The sequence below is a fragment of the Gavia stellata genome, chromosome 21 (genome assembly GCF_030936135.1).
Source record: "Gavia stellata isolate bGavSte3 chromosome 21, bGavSte3.hap2, whole genome shotgun sequence".
NCBI lineage: Eukaryota > Metazoa > Chordata > Aves > Gaviiformes > Gaviidae > Gavia > Gavia stellata.
In genome coordinates this window covers 15,494,733-15,510,287 of record NC_082614.1, presented here as the reverse complement: position 1 = coordinate 15,510,287, position 15,555 = coordinate 15,494,733, and the positions used below count along the sequence as shown (strand labels likewise).

General features: G+C 54.0%; 1 protein-coding gene across 1 annotated transcript in view; it reads right to left on the bottom strand.

The window, feature by feature from the left end:
• SGSM1 (small G protein signaling modulator 1) overlaps nucleotides 1-15,555 on the bottom strand; it is a 42,367-nt gene that overhangs the window by 14,070 nt on the left and 12,742 nt on the right. The window contains exons 4-12 of the mRNA XM_059827936.1: nucleotides 6,659-6,821; nucleotides 5,670-5,822; nucleotides 5,043-5,110; nucleotides 4,350-4,495; nucleotides 3,711-3,842; nucleotides 2,996-3,120; nucleotides 1,936-1,998; nucleotides 910-977; nucleotides 309-472 (exon numbers count right to left, since the gene is read on the bottom strand). Of these exons, the coding sequence (XP_059683919.1) occupies nucleotides 309-472; nucleotides 910-977; nucleotides 1,936-1,998; nucleotides 2,996-3,120; nucleotides 3,711-3,842; nucleotides 4,350-4,495; nucleotides 5,043-5,110; nucleotides 5,670-5,822; nucleotides 6,659-6,821 (1,082 nt within the window). The remainder of the gene's footprint in view (nucleotides 1-308; nucleotides 473-909; nucleotides 978-1,935; nucleotides 1,999-2,995; nucleotides 3,121-3,710; nucleotides 3,843-4,349; nucleotides 4,496-5,042; nucleotides 5,111-5,669; nucleotides 5,823-6,658; nucleotides 6,822-15,555) is intronic.

Sequence of the window (15,555 nt, the reverse complement as noted above, 5' to 3'; positions counted from 1 at the left end):
GCATGGCCAGATCCATGAGAACCAAACCTACCACGCCTCATGGCAAGCACCCCCATACCACCTCCCTTCCGATTTGTCCAGAAGGGTCTGTTTAGCTGGTCAAGGCCATAAGCTAAACCGAACTGCCATATTTCAAGCCCACCTTCCTTCTTGGTTTCGGGAGGGGGATTGTTTAAACTGCAGCAGCCACTAATGCCGGGCAGAGGGTCCTCCCCATCAGCTCTGCTCTGAGACACTCCCCAAGGGAACACCAGCAAGAACCCACAGTGCCGTGGGCTCAGGAACAAGCCCAGTTTCAGGGTGCCTACCTTTCCCCGCTGCGACCAGAGGGGTGGATCCAGCTGCCCATGGGGCAGGAGGCCGTTCTCCAGGCAGGACAGGAACTGCAGTAAGTGCCCTCCTCTGGGGAACCGCAGCGGAGGCCTCTGGATCCCATCCTGGCTCACCAAGACAACCGTTCCACCGCTGTCTACTATTAGCAACAGTGACAGCAATGAGAAGACACGGACGTGAATGAGGGAAACATTACCAGTCAAAAACGCAGAAGACAGGCAAGAAAACTCAGGGAATTGTCTTTTTGATGTGCAAAACAAAGAATTTCTTCCTTGTTTGGATTCTTCCCTAAGTCCATTACAAGTCTGGGGCCCTGGAGAAGGCTTGCCTGGGAAATCGCACCCTTGAAAACCACAGAGCATTGCTCTGCAGGGAGCACTCCCCAGCCAAGCACCACAGCCAGGAGCTGGTTTAAAGGTTTTACTAGAAGCACTTACATAGCAGTGACCACCTAGGGCTCTGGACATCTGCCCTGGAGCTGAATCAGAACATTCCCACATGGGCACTCCCCAAAGATCTAATGAAGCAAATGTCAGGGTGATAACACCCTCCAGCAGCCCCCCAGTCTGGCCTTACCTTGCTGGTGACAGTGCAAATAGACGATCTCCTCCAGGCGAATAGTCATGGCATAGTCCCAGTACACACTGGAACAGAGAAAGAGAGGAAGTCGTGAGCTTCAGGGATGCAAGAGGCTCTGCTTCTGTTCACATCAGCTCCAGATCCCGCCTCCAGCTATCCTGGCGCCAGGGGAAGCTACAGAAAGGATGAGGTCCCAGCGGCAGTGCGACTGCCACGAAGCCAGCCTGAGTCAGTGACAACATCCCTCCAGAACCAGTACCTGTCCCTGCCGCTACAGCTCAATCAGGGCAAGTCCAGTCCCACCTGCCCCGGGCTGTTTCTCTACCCTCACATCATTCCCAGACATGGACAACGTGCCCATGGATCCTGGCAATTGCAGGGAGGGGAGCGGAGCCCTGCAGAGCCGAGCACTCTCCTCTGGGCACCCCGGAAAGGATTCCTCACCCTGCTGTGGTGCTGGGAGAACCCCGTGAACCTGGTAGGAGCAGCCCCAGAGCCCCAAGAGAACATGCAGTGCAGCCCGAGTCTGGAGCGCTGCTCTGCTGAGCTCCTGGCCCCCGGGGAGCGGGAAACAGACCCTCGCAATTTGTGGGTTTTTTCCAAGCTGAAAACAGATTTGATCCCAGTTGCTTCTGTTCGAGAACTGCGCTCCCTCAGCACAGGCACCTCCAGGTGACTGAGCACATCTAGAAAACACTGGGAGAGCTGCCGGTCACCAGCAGGGCAGGGGGCCAGAGAGACGCTAGAAGGAAGCCGGGGAAGGGGATCTCGCCAGGAGACACGTGGCCTCACGCAGGGTTTCATTTCTCTGGAACGCCTAGCAAGAGCACTGCTCTGTGAGGGTGTCAGCGCTTAATAACATCCTACCTCTTTGCAACAAAGCAAATTTCCAGATTCTGAGCAGCATTATCTGCCACTTCACAAAAATAGCGCTTAAAATAAAGGCGTTATAAAACGGCTCATGAAGACAGTTAAGGATGGGAAGGGGTGCGTAAGAGTCACTCCTTGTAGGTTCATACTTACTTTGTCATCTGACTCCTCTCTTCCTTGGTCACGTCTTGACACTGGGAAGTTTTAGAGCTTAGGCTGATGCCCAAGTCAAGAACTCAGAAAAGTAGTGTAGAGATGAAAATAGCATTTTAGGGGGAGGGTACCAGGCATAACGGAATGGCCCAGCGGCCAAGAAGAAAGGGGAGATGAAAAGAACACAGGTAAACAAACCCCAAAAAACTACAATTGAGAATAAACAAAACTGAGAACAAGTTTTGCTGAAGAAGATCTTTAGCCCAGGTCAAAGAATCAGTGTCCTAAACACTAGAGCGTTTGCTGGTGGAAAGGGATTTCGTTTGCTTTGTTTCATTTCTCAGGCAAATTGGGACCCCACATGAATCTGTAGTTTGTGAAAAGGATTGCAGCTATGAAGAGAAATGCCAGCAGTCCGTAAGGCAATCCCAGGCAAAAGGGCAATACATCCTGCCGAGCAAACTAAGCAGACTTCAGGCCCACTGGAGAAACAAGCTCCAGGGACTCCGTTAAATCCAAGGGACTTCGAATACCTGCACGTAGGACCAGCTGCAGACTGCACCGAAACAGCACTACAAAATGGCACGCACTGTGTTACCAAGGTGTGATTATCTGGGAACTGCTCACACTCCCTCTCTCTGCAGATATTCTTCCCCTGTTTATGAGCTCCTCAGTTCTCCAGATTAAAATAACCACGACAAACCTGAAAGCACTCTGTGGTGTGTAGAGAGGGCATTCTCCTGAGAAAATCCCTGAGGGCAATAAATGAAACCACTTTGCGTCTTTCAGAACAAGCACCCCCCACTTCCCTTGACGAACACTTCCCAGCAGAGAAGGGCAATAGCACAGCATCTCACACTATCTCCCGCAGCCCGTCTCTCCCCCCACCTCAGGCCTCCTTCCCCATCCCTTCCCTTGTTACAGGCTCAAGGATGATTGCTTTGTTCTGCAGTCAGTGGGAAAACTCACTGATGGCCTTGGACACCAGATCCAAACTCTGAACCCGGGGAACATTTGCCTCCCCTCTGCCCTGCGCCAGGGCGCACTCGGAGCCAGTCACCTCTTCTCGTAGTCCAGATCCCCCACAGAGCCGTTCATCAGCTGGTTGGGAGTCCACTTCAGCGCCATGATGTCAGCAGTCTGGTGAAGGGACAGATATCCCGGGATTGCCTCCATGTCATCTCGCTTGAGAAGAGAAACGCAGGGAGAGAGTGAGCTGGTGAGAGCATGCTGGAAGATGCCAGGAGCACAAAGAACCACCTCAGGCTACCCGAAGCTGAGCCACGTCCTGGAGCACAGTCCCGGACCGTAACGCAGCCCTGCCTGCTGCCCCTGAACCCATCCACTCACCAGCAATGAGAAACCCACAGTGGCCCTGCAAAGCCTCCCAGCAGAGACAACAGGACACCTCACCAGCTTGGAAAAGGGCCGAGAGCAGCTGCCCAGCTGAGGTAAACTTAACAGCTCCACCCAAGCAGTTTGCACTTCATTTATTTGACTACAGTAAGCAGAAAGGGACAGGAGGAGGGTTCTGTGGCCTCTGGCCAAGAGTGGGCAGGGAGAGGAGCCTGTTTCTACTCGGACAGAAGCAGAGCTCTTCCATTCCACTGGGAGGATCCATATCACCAGGACCTCAACAAACGCAGTCCAGTCACTGCCTTCCCAGATTAGAAATGAGCCTGTGCTTTTCTCCATCAAAGAACAACTTGGGACAGAATTACCTGGCGGGGAGCAGAGCAGTATTGTAAAGCCCAGATCCCCCAGCAGGTACTTACTGGCTGCACCAGGACATTGTTCTTGCCATAGAGGAGCGTGGCTCGGGAATTCTGGTGCAGTGACTCCACGTAGTCCCTGGCAGACAGCGATGGCCGGTCATCCATACTGCCACTCGAATGCCTTTTCTGAATCTGGAAGAGATCCACCTACAAACGTGAGGTCAGCACAGATGCCTCTTGCTTTCAAAAAGCTTCTCCTGAAAGCTCATTCCCTCCTCACTTACACATTTAAAGTCACTGCTAGAAATCTTTCCCTTTGTGTCCTCTACGAGGATTCCTGGCTCTGGCCAAGCTCGATTCTGTATGCAGAGAAGCCCCAGGAGTGTGCTTTGTTTGCAATAAACGGAGCAGACTTCAGCTGCCTTCGCTTTTAGTTCATACATGCTATTCCCAAAGGGCGAAGACCCCATGATGCAGTGCCACGTTCGTCCAGCACGCCTGCAGTCTCCACGGCCCATGTTCCCAGCACTTCTGGCTTGAAGGCTTCAAGTAACTGCACTTTTCTACCTTTTCTCATCAGAGGGCTTCGCAGCCCTTTTCAAACAGACAGAGCCTCAAACCCTGGTGAGTGCTGCCTGTGCACCCCAAGAGGAGCGCTGCGAGGGGCTGCCCCTCCCAGCCTGACCGTCCCCCACTCACGCAGAGCGCCGGGCGCTTGGTGGGCGAGTCCTGGCGACAGTGCGAGCTGTGGATCCGGTGCCTCTGAACCAGCTCGTCAGCTGAGGGGTCTGTCCAGAAGTGGTCAGCGGTCTTCATCTTCGTGTACTCCAGCGCACAGGGCCCCACTGCACAGAGAAGAAAATCACAAACATAAGGAAGTCATCGGTGTTGTTCCGATGACTGTGGCCACTTGTCAGATGCCCGGAGCGCAGCATCTCAGAGCAGGGTTGGTGGGGCAGCAGGCAGCAAGCACCAGGCTTAGCACACATTGCTGCTGCAATGTATAACAGCAGTGAAGCATTCAGAGGGGTCAGCCCCGGCAGTGAGCGAGCGAGCAGCGAGCAATAACCCACTGCCCAACTGGTCGTGTGCACGCCAAGCCCGGCGTTGCAGCACCGCACGGCTTCCCAGGCCCCGGCCTCAGCCCTGATTTATGCTCGTCAGTATTACTGAAGCCTGAGCTCAGCCTTGCAACTCTCCATCTCTGTGCACTGCTCAGCAGCTGGGCATCATGTGGTCTTTCTAAGCGCTCCACAGGGCTACCTGTCCAGGGCTATTAAGTTTTCGGAAGCTCTTACTAGAAAACAACTGCATTTCACATCCCAGATCACAGAACTGGGAACACAGGCTTGGAAAGCAAGCTATCAAAGTAGGGTAAGAGGAAAGCGTTACCCAATAAAGATGCAAGAATTGGCCCATCCACAGGATCCATCAGGAGAGCTTCTTTCTCGTAGTACTTACTAGAGGAAATAAAAGAGAGCAGAATGCTGTAGCATTTCAGCCGCCTGGGACTGCAAAATGATAGAGACAGTGGTTTTAAATCACTGTAATGCCCTTCTCTTTCTGTATCATCCTTGATGGTGAGAGGGCAAGAAGCCCTTAACAGGCTACTTCTGCTAGCCGTGAAATTCCTGGGGAATAGACACCCTCCTGCAGCACATTGCAAGCACCACCATCTCCTAACAAGCCATCCCCAGGACTGGAGATGACACGTCCCCAGGACAGGACACCTCAGCATGCAGTTTTCAGAAGACAAGGATGATGCGGTCCCCAACAACCCAGCCATCAGCAGAGCAAGCGTGGCCTGTCTTTATTTTAGGGATGTACCGTGGCCACCAGCAGCAGGGTATCAGAGTCCCCACGATGGGCACAGAGTGACACCACTGGCCTGTCCCATCCAGGGACTTCTCTGGCCCACTTGGACACAGCTCAGCCAGCAACACCTCCCGCACCATCGGAAGGGGAAGATGCTAGTAGTGGGTTGGGACGGGCAAATGGTTGGCCTGTGCCAGCACTCACCTGCTATTTTCTACCAAGTAATGCACAATTTTATCCAAGACCTTTTCAAAGAGGGCTGTGCGGATCCAGAGGTGCTTGATGGCTTGAGGGGACAGGTTGGGCAGCTTCGGCATCTTGCGCACATTCTCCGGGATGCCCTGGACTTGATTTCGTCTTTAGAGGCACAAGACAAAAGACAACAACGTCACTGGCTCATCCCTGAGCACTGCAGGAGCCCAGGCCCAGGGCACTCAGGGCACCTCGTGGGGCACGAGGCTGGGGTTTCGGTGGAGCTGACTGTGGTGGCTGGGGGATGCCCGGGGAACGCATGGGGACAGGGCTCTGGAGACTGCTCCCTTCATCTGTTCCACCCCCTACTCCAGAAGGCCCACATCTGCATTTGAAAACTGACTTCAGTAAAACGGTTTCCCACTGTAAAGGCACCCTAGAACAAGCCTCTGCCTCAGCAGAGTCCTCCAACCCACACACCTTTTCCACGGGTGCCTGAGGACAGCAGTTTGCAAGCAAAGCGGCTTATCGTAGAACAGCATAAAGATTCCTGCCCCCAGGTAGCGGCACCATCCATCTCCCTGGTTCCTGGCCAAGGATGAGTAAGCCACTCTCAAACAGAAGTTGAATTACTGCAGGTTCAAGCCCTGCACATTGAGGCAGACCAAATTTGGTTCCAGTTGGCTTAGTGCACTGGTCCATAAACTGTGACAGTTCAGGGGCAAACATGCTTAGCTGTCCCTGAAGCATGAGACAAGGGGCAGAGGAAATAAGAACTTGCCCATTCTACCTGAAACCACAACCACAATTCACAGTCTCCTAGAAAAGCAACCTGTTCAGTCAAGATATCCAAAGCCCAAGACAGGACTCAGCTCCACCGAAAGAGCGATTCCTTCTGCGGAGGCTCAAGCTGGACATTGCGATCCACAGCCATACCCAAACTACACACCCACGCGGAAACGTGAGCAACCTGTGGGATAACAGCAATGCTGGTGCCTTACGCATTCTCAATGAGCTGCTCCAGGTCTTGCACCTTCTTGCAAAGCTCCTCTGCCAGAGGAAAACTCTTGCCCACCTTCATAAACAGAGCTGCTATCTTGTTGCTGCGCAGGAATCCTGCCGCCCTCCGCTTCAAGCCGTACAAGACACAGGCTTCCACAGCAGCTGCAACAGAGCAAAGTCGCTACTGAAGCGGCAGGAGAACTCAGAGCTCACATCACAGCAGCCGGTCTCCTGCTGCATAACCTCACTCCACAGCAGAAATGATTCCCGAGGGGAAACCAGTGCCATGTTCTACTTCTGCCTAAGCAGACAGGAGATCAGGGAACCCAGATGTCTTTTGACCCAAAGCAGCAGACAGTGGCACAGCTTTTCTGCCTGTGGAGTCATCAGTTCTGCTGACTATATAGAGGTATAATTTTAGTTTTGCAAAACAGAAAAAGAAAAATTGAGGTTGAAGACTATTAGAGGTTTGGCTAATCTGAACAAAATGACTAGCTTCATGGAAGTAAACATGAACTGTGGGTATGCCAAGATGTAAGTACTTCAAAGGAGAGTTAACTTGTGCTTGCTAAAGGAGATCCAGGGTCTCCCTAAACCACCTGAGAGGGACTAGTCAGGCAGACTAACTTGTCTTGTACTCACTTATCTGACCAACCAACAGCCTAAAGAGACCTTACTAGACTGGCGATGAAATGGGAACGCGCAGCTTTCGGACCACAGAGGTGGTACCTCTGTGCCACCGACAGCGAGCAGTCTGCGCTGACGGGCCAAGCTAGCAACCTGGATTAGGATTTCTCCAAGCACTTTGCTCATTCATAAAAACAGAGTGGGAGAAAGGACTTGGATCGCTGTGCTCGCAGCCCTTTGTTCCGAAAATGTCAGGATCCGGCTCCACTACACAATATCCTGAATGCAAACAAATCGATGCTAACGCTGGAAAATCTCAGCATGCACGGAGATCACATCCTGCTTCCAGGTCTGTGCCGGCACGATCACTGTTACCAGAGCGGTGATTTTCCCAGCAGAGGAGCGACCGGCTGATGGCGTGGCAGTAATCGCATGGAGCAGGAGCTGCCAAGAGCCAGGTCATACAGAGTCACTCAGGTTAAGTCTGTGGGAGTAAACAGTTTATCTGTGGTTTAACAGCTTGAAGTTAAGTGTGGCTGTACACTGCACAGCGATGCATCTGGCTGCGCTAAATGGGTCTGAAACCATTTCAGGTGACCAGACTGTCTATGGGGCCGGCAGCCCCAGCCAAGCCTGGGGCAGAGAGCAGGCTTTTGCAGTGTCTTTGGGGAGGGCACTGCCAACAGCGCGCCAGACGTGGGGTCCCTCTGCAAGCTCAGCACACGAGTCCCTCTCCATTCTCTCCAGTGTGCTCATCAGTCCAGCCACCATCATTAATCAATGGGCTAGATGGAAGGATGGGATGTAAAACTTCTCAGACAATATATTTTAAGGCAGAGAACATCCTCACCTGGCCTTCAGGAAAACATCCTCATCAGACATGCGACAACTAACAACCAAGCACACTGCATCTTCTCCAGGTAGGATAATTGCTTTGCTATGCAGACAAACAGGCTGACATTCTCCTTGCAGGTTTCTTGCAGATTGTAGAGAAACCAGACAACTCCCTGAAGTCTCCCCTTCGGCCCAGTCTGAGGGATGGGTACGGCTGGAACAGGAGATTTCACCCCCTGGCCCCCTGTGCTGGGATGGCCAAGCGAGAAAGAGAAAGCTCGGGAACGAGAGACAGGCACACTGAGGATTTCTAAAGCAGCAGAGGAAATGAGGCAATTTTTTCACAAAAAAATCTGTGTTCACACAAACATTTTCCTGAAAAACCTAAAGGCAACAGAGAACCTGGGGATAAACCACAGGCAATGCCAGCAGCTCAGTCTAGCTTCAGAGACCCTCCCAGCTTGGTGGTGATTCGGTCGGTTCCTTGCAGCTGGTACTTGGCAGTTAAGTCCCCGTGCAAGTCTTAACTCCCTGCACTGGGCTCTGCCGAAAGGCAGCGTCAGGCACCCACGGAACCACAGCGAGTGCCCAGAAAGCACCGGCCGCCTGCCCTCTCCTGCCAGGCTCCCTGCCCGGGCACGCAGGGAGCCAGCTCTGCTGGCGATGGGAGACGGCGATGACTCCACAGAAAGACGCGCACATGTACAGGCTCCACTGGCAATCTGTTTGCCGGATTCCCCTGGGAGGGCTCAGGATGGATGTCTAGTGTCAAACACAGACTTATTAAACAGGCTGATCAAAGCACTGGAAAATTACACGGGCCCACAGTTCTGCAGGCTATTGATCTGGGTCTGCCAACAAGCTTTCTGGCGCACCGGCACCCCTCCTTCCCCAGGAACCTGACGCTGCAGAGCCAGCCGCACTGAGCCTTCCCTGCAGCGGCCCAGCAGATGCTGATTCGCCTCTTGTTTGGAAAGGCATTTTTTCCTACAGCTGAACAACTCTATGGAGACATTTAAAAAAGCATTTCATGCAGACCCATCAACATCAGCTCCCAGGGCTGAGAGATGCTCTCATTATCTCTGCCCTGCTTAGTGCCATGCCCGAGTTCACCGCTGAGCGGGCAGGGCGGGCGTGCAGCATCTGAGGTGCTGTGAGACACATCCTGTGCTATCAGCAGAAAAACAACGCATTTGGGCCAGCCAAGTCCTGCTCTCCCCAAACCAGCCATTCAGAGCCGCTGGATGGATACCTAGTTTTTAAACAAAACCCTGCAAATATCCTGAAGCCCATATACGCTACAGAGCACGGCCCATGCATGGATGGGTCTTCCTACCTGTCCCAGAGGACTATTTGCAGCTGCAAAGTAAGAACAGACTGCTTCATGGCTTTGGGACCAAATGCAAGACCCACCCCTCCCTCACACACACTCAAATCACCTCACCCCACGTTTGTTCTACGCTCCAAGGCTGAAATACAAGTGACAGACACAAACAACTCTACCTGCCTGAGACTGCACCCAGTCCTACCCACTTTAGAGTGCCCAGCCACGGATCAGGCATCTCCCGAAAGCGCAGGCAGGTCTCTGCTGCTAACCTCAGCAGGGCGGAATAGCAGTCATCAACCCCAGCCAAGTGGGGTCAGGAGCCAGCTGGAAGTGGAACCGCAAGCGAAAAAGCCACATGAACACTAACCCACAGCTTTGGTTTTGGAATGTAAGGTTATGCTGACATACAGCTGAACAAGCAAATCACAGCAGAACCTTCAAAACCTGCGGAGAAGTTGCCCCTCTCCACCAAGACTGAACCAGGGTGAGGTCTCTGTGGGACCACACTGCCAATGTCAGCGTTCTGCCAGGGGAGTTGGACTGCAGCCCCAGCGTCTGCTGCCAGCACTGGGCAGGGCACCACCCCCCCCTCCTCCAATTCGTATCTTTTGGGATTTCCCTGTTCTTGAGCAGCCACCTCCAACTCTTTGGAGGTGGCCTCAGCTTCCGCAGCGGGCGCTAGCCTGGCCAGGCTCCAACGCTCACCTGGGGCAGCCGGGCACTGGAGCTGCCGGACACGGTGCAAGAGCAGCGCTGGATTTGTGGCATTCCCAGCTCTGCCAAGCCATCAGTTGTCAAAACAATTACGCTGCCAATCAGCAACTTATCAGGGCCCAGTTTTCCACCAGCTGCACGTGGTAACAAGAGGCCAGCAAGGCAATGAGCCCAAAAGGCCCCTTTGTGCCTCGCACCCACCCTTGTATGCCAGAGAGAAAAGTCACGCAAGCAAGCTTGGGGCAGGCAGATGAGGTCTCCCTGCCTCTGCTGCCCACCAAAATGCCTTAGCAAACCGGGCACCCTCTGCCTCCACCAGCCCCTGGAGTGCCGTACGGTAACAAGGCACCCCACCGGGGCAAGCACAGGGGCTTGCCGAGAGGCCGCCATGGCTCCCAGCGCCACGGGGGACCAGCAGCCAGGGCTGCCCCCCTGCAGCCCTCCCGAGAGACAACCCCTCTTGAGCACCAGATGCTGGATGTGCCATCACTTCCACTCCGAATTTCCAGCAGACATGCGAGAGCACTCATGCTCGTTCAGGAGAGCCGCAGATCGCTTTGCTCAGGACACTGCCAGTGCATCACACCTCGCTGCCAGCTAGGGAGCAGCACACGGGAGCAAACCCGGACTGCTGAAAAGCCTCCCAGCACGCTCCAGCAAGACGGAGCAGTCATCAGCATCTCCCCTCGACACCGTAGCCTGAAGCTCTCCAAAACGCTACTCCTGCTAGCAAAACTACACAAGAACGTGCAGTCTCCACAGGAAAAACTCTCCCTGTGCTCTCCCAAGGGCTCCGAAGCTTGAGCACATAAACTAAGTGCACCAGGTCCGTGCTAAATCCAGGGGTAATGGTAGATTCTCTTTTAACCTTATGATTTTTTGAGCCCAGTTCATAACTTACTGTCACCACTGCCAACTCTGTGAAGAGACTCTCCTCATTCCTACAGCAGGGATGCATGGTGCAGTGGCTCTGTGCAGCTACACCCAGGCAAGGTGGGAGTTTTATTTCTTGGCAAAAGACTAAAGATATTTAAGATCCCGAGAGCACTCTGGCCTGGCACGATCAAACCGCTCAGGGGTTGAGCATGAAGCAGTCTCCGCACTGAGGTGGACAACAAACCCCTGGGCTCACGCAGGCCCCCAGCCCTGCCGCCGGCTCTCCATCAGCCTCCCAGGGCAGCGTGAACGTGACAGATGCCAACTCGCGTTTGTCTGCTTCAAACCATTCCCTCGCAGGCAAAACAGGGCAGCTCGCCTTTCCTGCCAGACCACTGCTTTCATCAGAAGGGGTTTGCGGTACACTGGCTACACAGAGGATGAGGATGGCTCGACGAGGAGGGCTCTGTGAGGAAGGTAGCTCTCCCCAGAGAAAAGGGCAGCTCTGCCTAGCCAGAGCCAGGCTTGCAGCACGCTGTGCTTGTCAGGGAAAGAGGTTATTTATAAGCTCACCCGTCTCACAGAGAGCCACAGCACCAAGGAAGGTGCACATACCATTCAAATGAGAGAGCAACAGCAGACAGACCAGAAGGTGTAGACACGAGAAGCCAGTGAAAGTGCAGCGGCATCATTAAGAAGCCAGAAGGAACCAACGAGCCCTTCGTGCCTGGATGCTTCAGCTCCGTGTTGCAGGAGGCTATAAATAATTTCAGGCTGCGAAGCCTCGTGCTGCACAGAAAAGCAGAGAATGAGTCACACCTTGAAGTCTGTTCTGCTCTTTCGATGCCATTCGGTCGACAGCATACAAAGGCTCACAGGCCTGAAACAAGCACCCGCGTGTCTTTTGTGCGAGGGCCCAGGAGCAAAGGAATAAAGCAGCCTCTTTGCTCTCCAAAGCAGACCTCACAAGTCCCTTCTCTTTCTTTTTGTGCCTATGTCTGTGGATGCTACGGTCTTACTCAGCGGCGACAGTGCTGCACGAGCCTTCTCAGAGCAACTTCTTCAAAAGCTAGTTGTCATCACTTCTGCCATTTTCTTCCCAGCCTCCAAATTAGCAAGCTGCCCTTCAGCTATTTGTAAATTGAGGAGTGCCGCTCCCCCTCCGCACGCTGCCTGCAGCATTTGCTCAGCAGCAGCCACATGGCCCCAGCCTGGGCGTGCTGGAAGCGCAGCTGACTGTAACTCAGCAAACATCTCTGCTGAGAGTGACAGGCACAGCAAGCAGATCAGGCTCCAAACAGGCACGGGCTGCCACCCCCTTACCTGGAAGCCAGGGCTCCTGGTGTCGGAGTAGAGCAGCAGAGAAGTTCCCTGGCAGCTTCAGTCCCAGGGCTGAGCCACAGGACGACAGGGGAGTTTATTGCTTTGCTCTTCAAAGAAACTTGCTCAGCCAAGGACCCTGCGAGGTCCACATCCCTGTCTCAAATCCCTGGCAGTAGCAATGCTGAGCAGACACCCCGCAGCAGCGGAGGCTGGCTTCGAGCAGGGAGCACAGGGCTGGCTAGCTGTCACCCGGGGAGGGCAGGCGGCAGCAAACAGCAAGCCACGGACAAAACCGACAGGTAGCTTTCCCAGCAGCTGGTCGTGGTCTCCCCCAAGGCCCTTTCAGCTGTACCATTTGCAGGGGACAGCCAAGCCTCCCCCCCTTAACAGTCCTTCTTTGCAAAAAGCAGGGAAGGTTTGTCAGCAGCTCTGTGCCCTGCAGAAAGGAATACAGGTTGCTTCTGCCAGAGGCCTCGCTGCCTATCCGCCACCTAAGGGCTTTGCCTTTGGGAAGGCCCCTGGTCTCAGGGGTTCACCATTGCATGGCAGCAAGTGACAAGGAAGTGCCCAAGATCTGCTCCAGGAGCACCCAGGCACGATGCAGTGCCCAGACTTTGCCCAGCACTGCCCCCAGGGATTCCCCACAGACCTCCAGGACCACGAAGAGCAGGAAGCCATGGCTGTTAGGAAGGCTCAGGCTAAGGGAGCCCACGTCACCTCTGCTACATGGCAGAGCTGGCCCCAGACTCTGGCTCTGCAGCCGCCGGCACCACAGTCTGCCTGCTCAGCCATCACCCCGCATGTTGCCATAGACACTACCGCAGCAGCCAGGAGCAGGGAGAGCCGGCACGTGGTGAAGAGCACAGGCGCCAGGGCTGCAAAATTGGCGAGTGGGCAGAGAGGGAGCACAGCTTCTTCCAGCAGAGCTATGATGATGCCCCCTCTGTCTGTCTTCTCAGTAGAAATAAGTGAAATGGAGAGGGCAGCAGGCAAGCACCTCACCCTGCTAAACGGGAGGGGAGGCACGGCTGCCTCGGCAGTGAGTGTGCGAGATCAGATTGAGCCAGGAGAAAGGGCAGCGCCTACCTTGCAGATGGGACCTCTACCCATGCCAGGGGCACAGGCACACACACCACGCTCCCCAAAAGCCCCTTCCAAGCAGGGACAGATGCTGCGCTCCAAGACAAGACATCTTGCCCTGGGCAGAGGGAACTCTAACCACTTCCATCAGGAGTCCAGTGTGGGAACTTTGTCTTGCAAAATTCAGGGCGCATCCCAAAGAGCGCAGGTCCACCGATTTTGGTGGATGGAGCCTCGTCTCACACATGCGAGTGGGGAAGCACAGCAGGTAAGATGCTCAGCACAATCACTAGCCCTCAGCAAGCCACCTTCAACAAACTACCTCCACCATCTGCCCAGTGCTGTCAGTGACCAGCAGTGACAGCTTTTGCATCCACACCGCTCCGAGAGCAGCACCTGGAGGGAGAACCACTGTGTCTGGCAGGAGTCCGGCAGAACGGTCCGTTGCAATGCTGACTGCTGCTCTGTTATACATAACACTGCCAAGGGAAGGGGCTATAAACAGATCAAAAAACAAAGGCACCTGGGAAAATCACCATTGTGCAAGCCAGCTGCCAACTTGGAGGGCAGCAGGGGACTGGCTCTTCTTCCATAGCGGTCACTGGTTTCTCCCAAAACCAGTATCCGTCTCTCAAGAGACAGCTGCTAGTGAGGAGATAGAGGCAGACGGAGGGCACCAGGCGCCTTGCCAAAGCACGCTCTCGAGCTCTGGGTGAGTGGGTAAACACTTGACACTGACAGGGCTGCTGGGGCACAGAAACCACGTCTCACGCGTCTGATTAATGCTGTCCCTTTGTCTCCTCGAAGCCCCCCATCTGGCTCCAGCTCCATCCCACCTGCACCCCCGAGGGGCTGAGAAATTTTCTTACCCACACAGCACCTAGCACAAAGGGCCTGTTCAATGCCCAGGGCTCCTGGACTACAACCACCTTGCTCATCCGACAGCCTGAAGTGCTTGCCCTGCTATCAATAGACTAATTGGTTTCTGAAATTCAAACACCCCCCAGTCGACCTGCCAGGTCTCCCCACTTTTGCAAACGCTGACCCTGGCAGCACTGGGCAGACAGAACAACTGAAGCTGCTGAAGAAGCTGCTTTACCTGGGGCATTAACTGTGTCCAAGGCAGACACCCAGCCTGAATGGGTGACCAAAGCTGCACAGAAGGGCCAAAAAACCGGAAACAATCTAATTTTGCCACCTTGATTACAAAGTCTCCTCTGATGATCAGCAGTGATCTTATTAAAGGGCAAAATTCCGTTTCCATCTGTCGGAGAAGAGATGGGAACCCAACACGCTGGGCCGTTAGCACTGCTCTGTGGGCTGGTCCAGCCCCCAGAAACTTTCTTCAGCCCCCAGAAACCTTCTCCACCAGCTGAGAGGAGCCTGGGCACCGCTGCCAAGCGAGCTCGCCAGCCACGCTGTGCATTACTGCATCGCAGTTGCAGTCTGGGCTGCCACAAACCGTGCTGCTCCACGGGAGCTGGCAGGCTGCCCCAAATGCTCCTCCTGGGATGCGCTCGCCTGCTGAGCTCTGCGCCAGGAAGGGTGCTGAGACCTGCCCTCAAACTCGTGACACGTGCCACCAGGAAGAAGGCTGCTCTCTCCTGCTCCTGTGCTTCCTTTGAGATAGCAATACTCCTCCTCTCCTTGGGACCTCCACAGTCCTTGCCCAGAGTCGCCCCAGCACGTACCGCAGACGCAATCTAACAGTTCATCAGGGAGGTTTCTAAAAAACACTTTGCCAAGACTTTGATGGATCCATTCTGAAACACTTCCACATTTACAAAATTGTCATGCCAGTAGAAAAAAAAGAATAGGTGAAAAAAGCAGGTTAAGTGAAAAGCACAGCTGCCAGAAAACAAGGCCAAAACCAGCACAATATCAGAGCAGATCTTCCACAAACTCCATTTACAATTCCTTAGCAGCCTCCAGCCTCTTTCTCCTGCACTCACGCAGACTGAAGACTCCTTTCCATAAAGTCCTATTCCATAATAGCAAAGAAATATTTGGACCTAACAGACTTTCTGTTGAATCAATTCTCAAGGGAATTAAAAAAAAAATATTATTTCTAGTATTTCTTAGGTGACCGTATACACTGCCAACATCCCGCCCTTT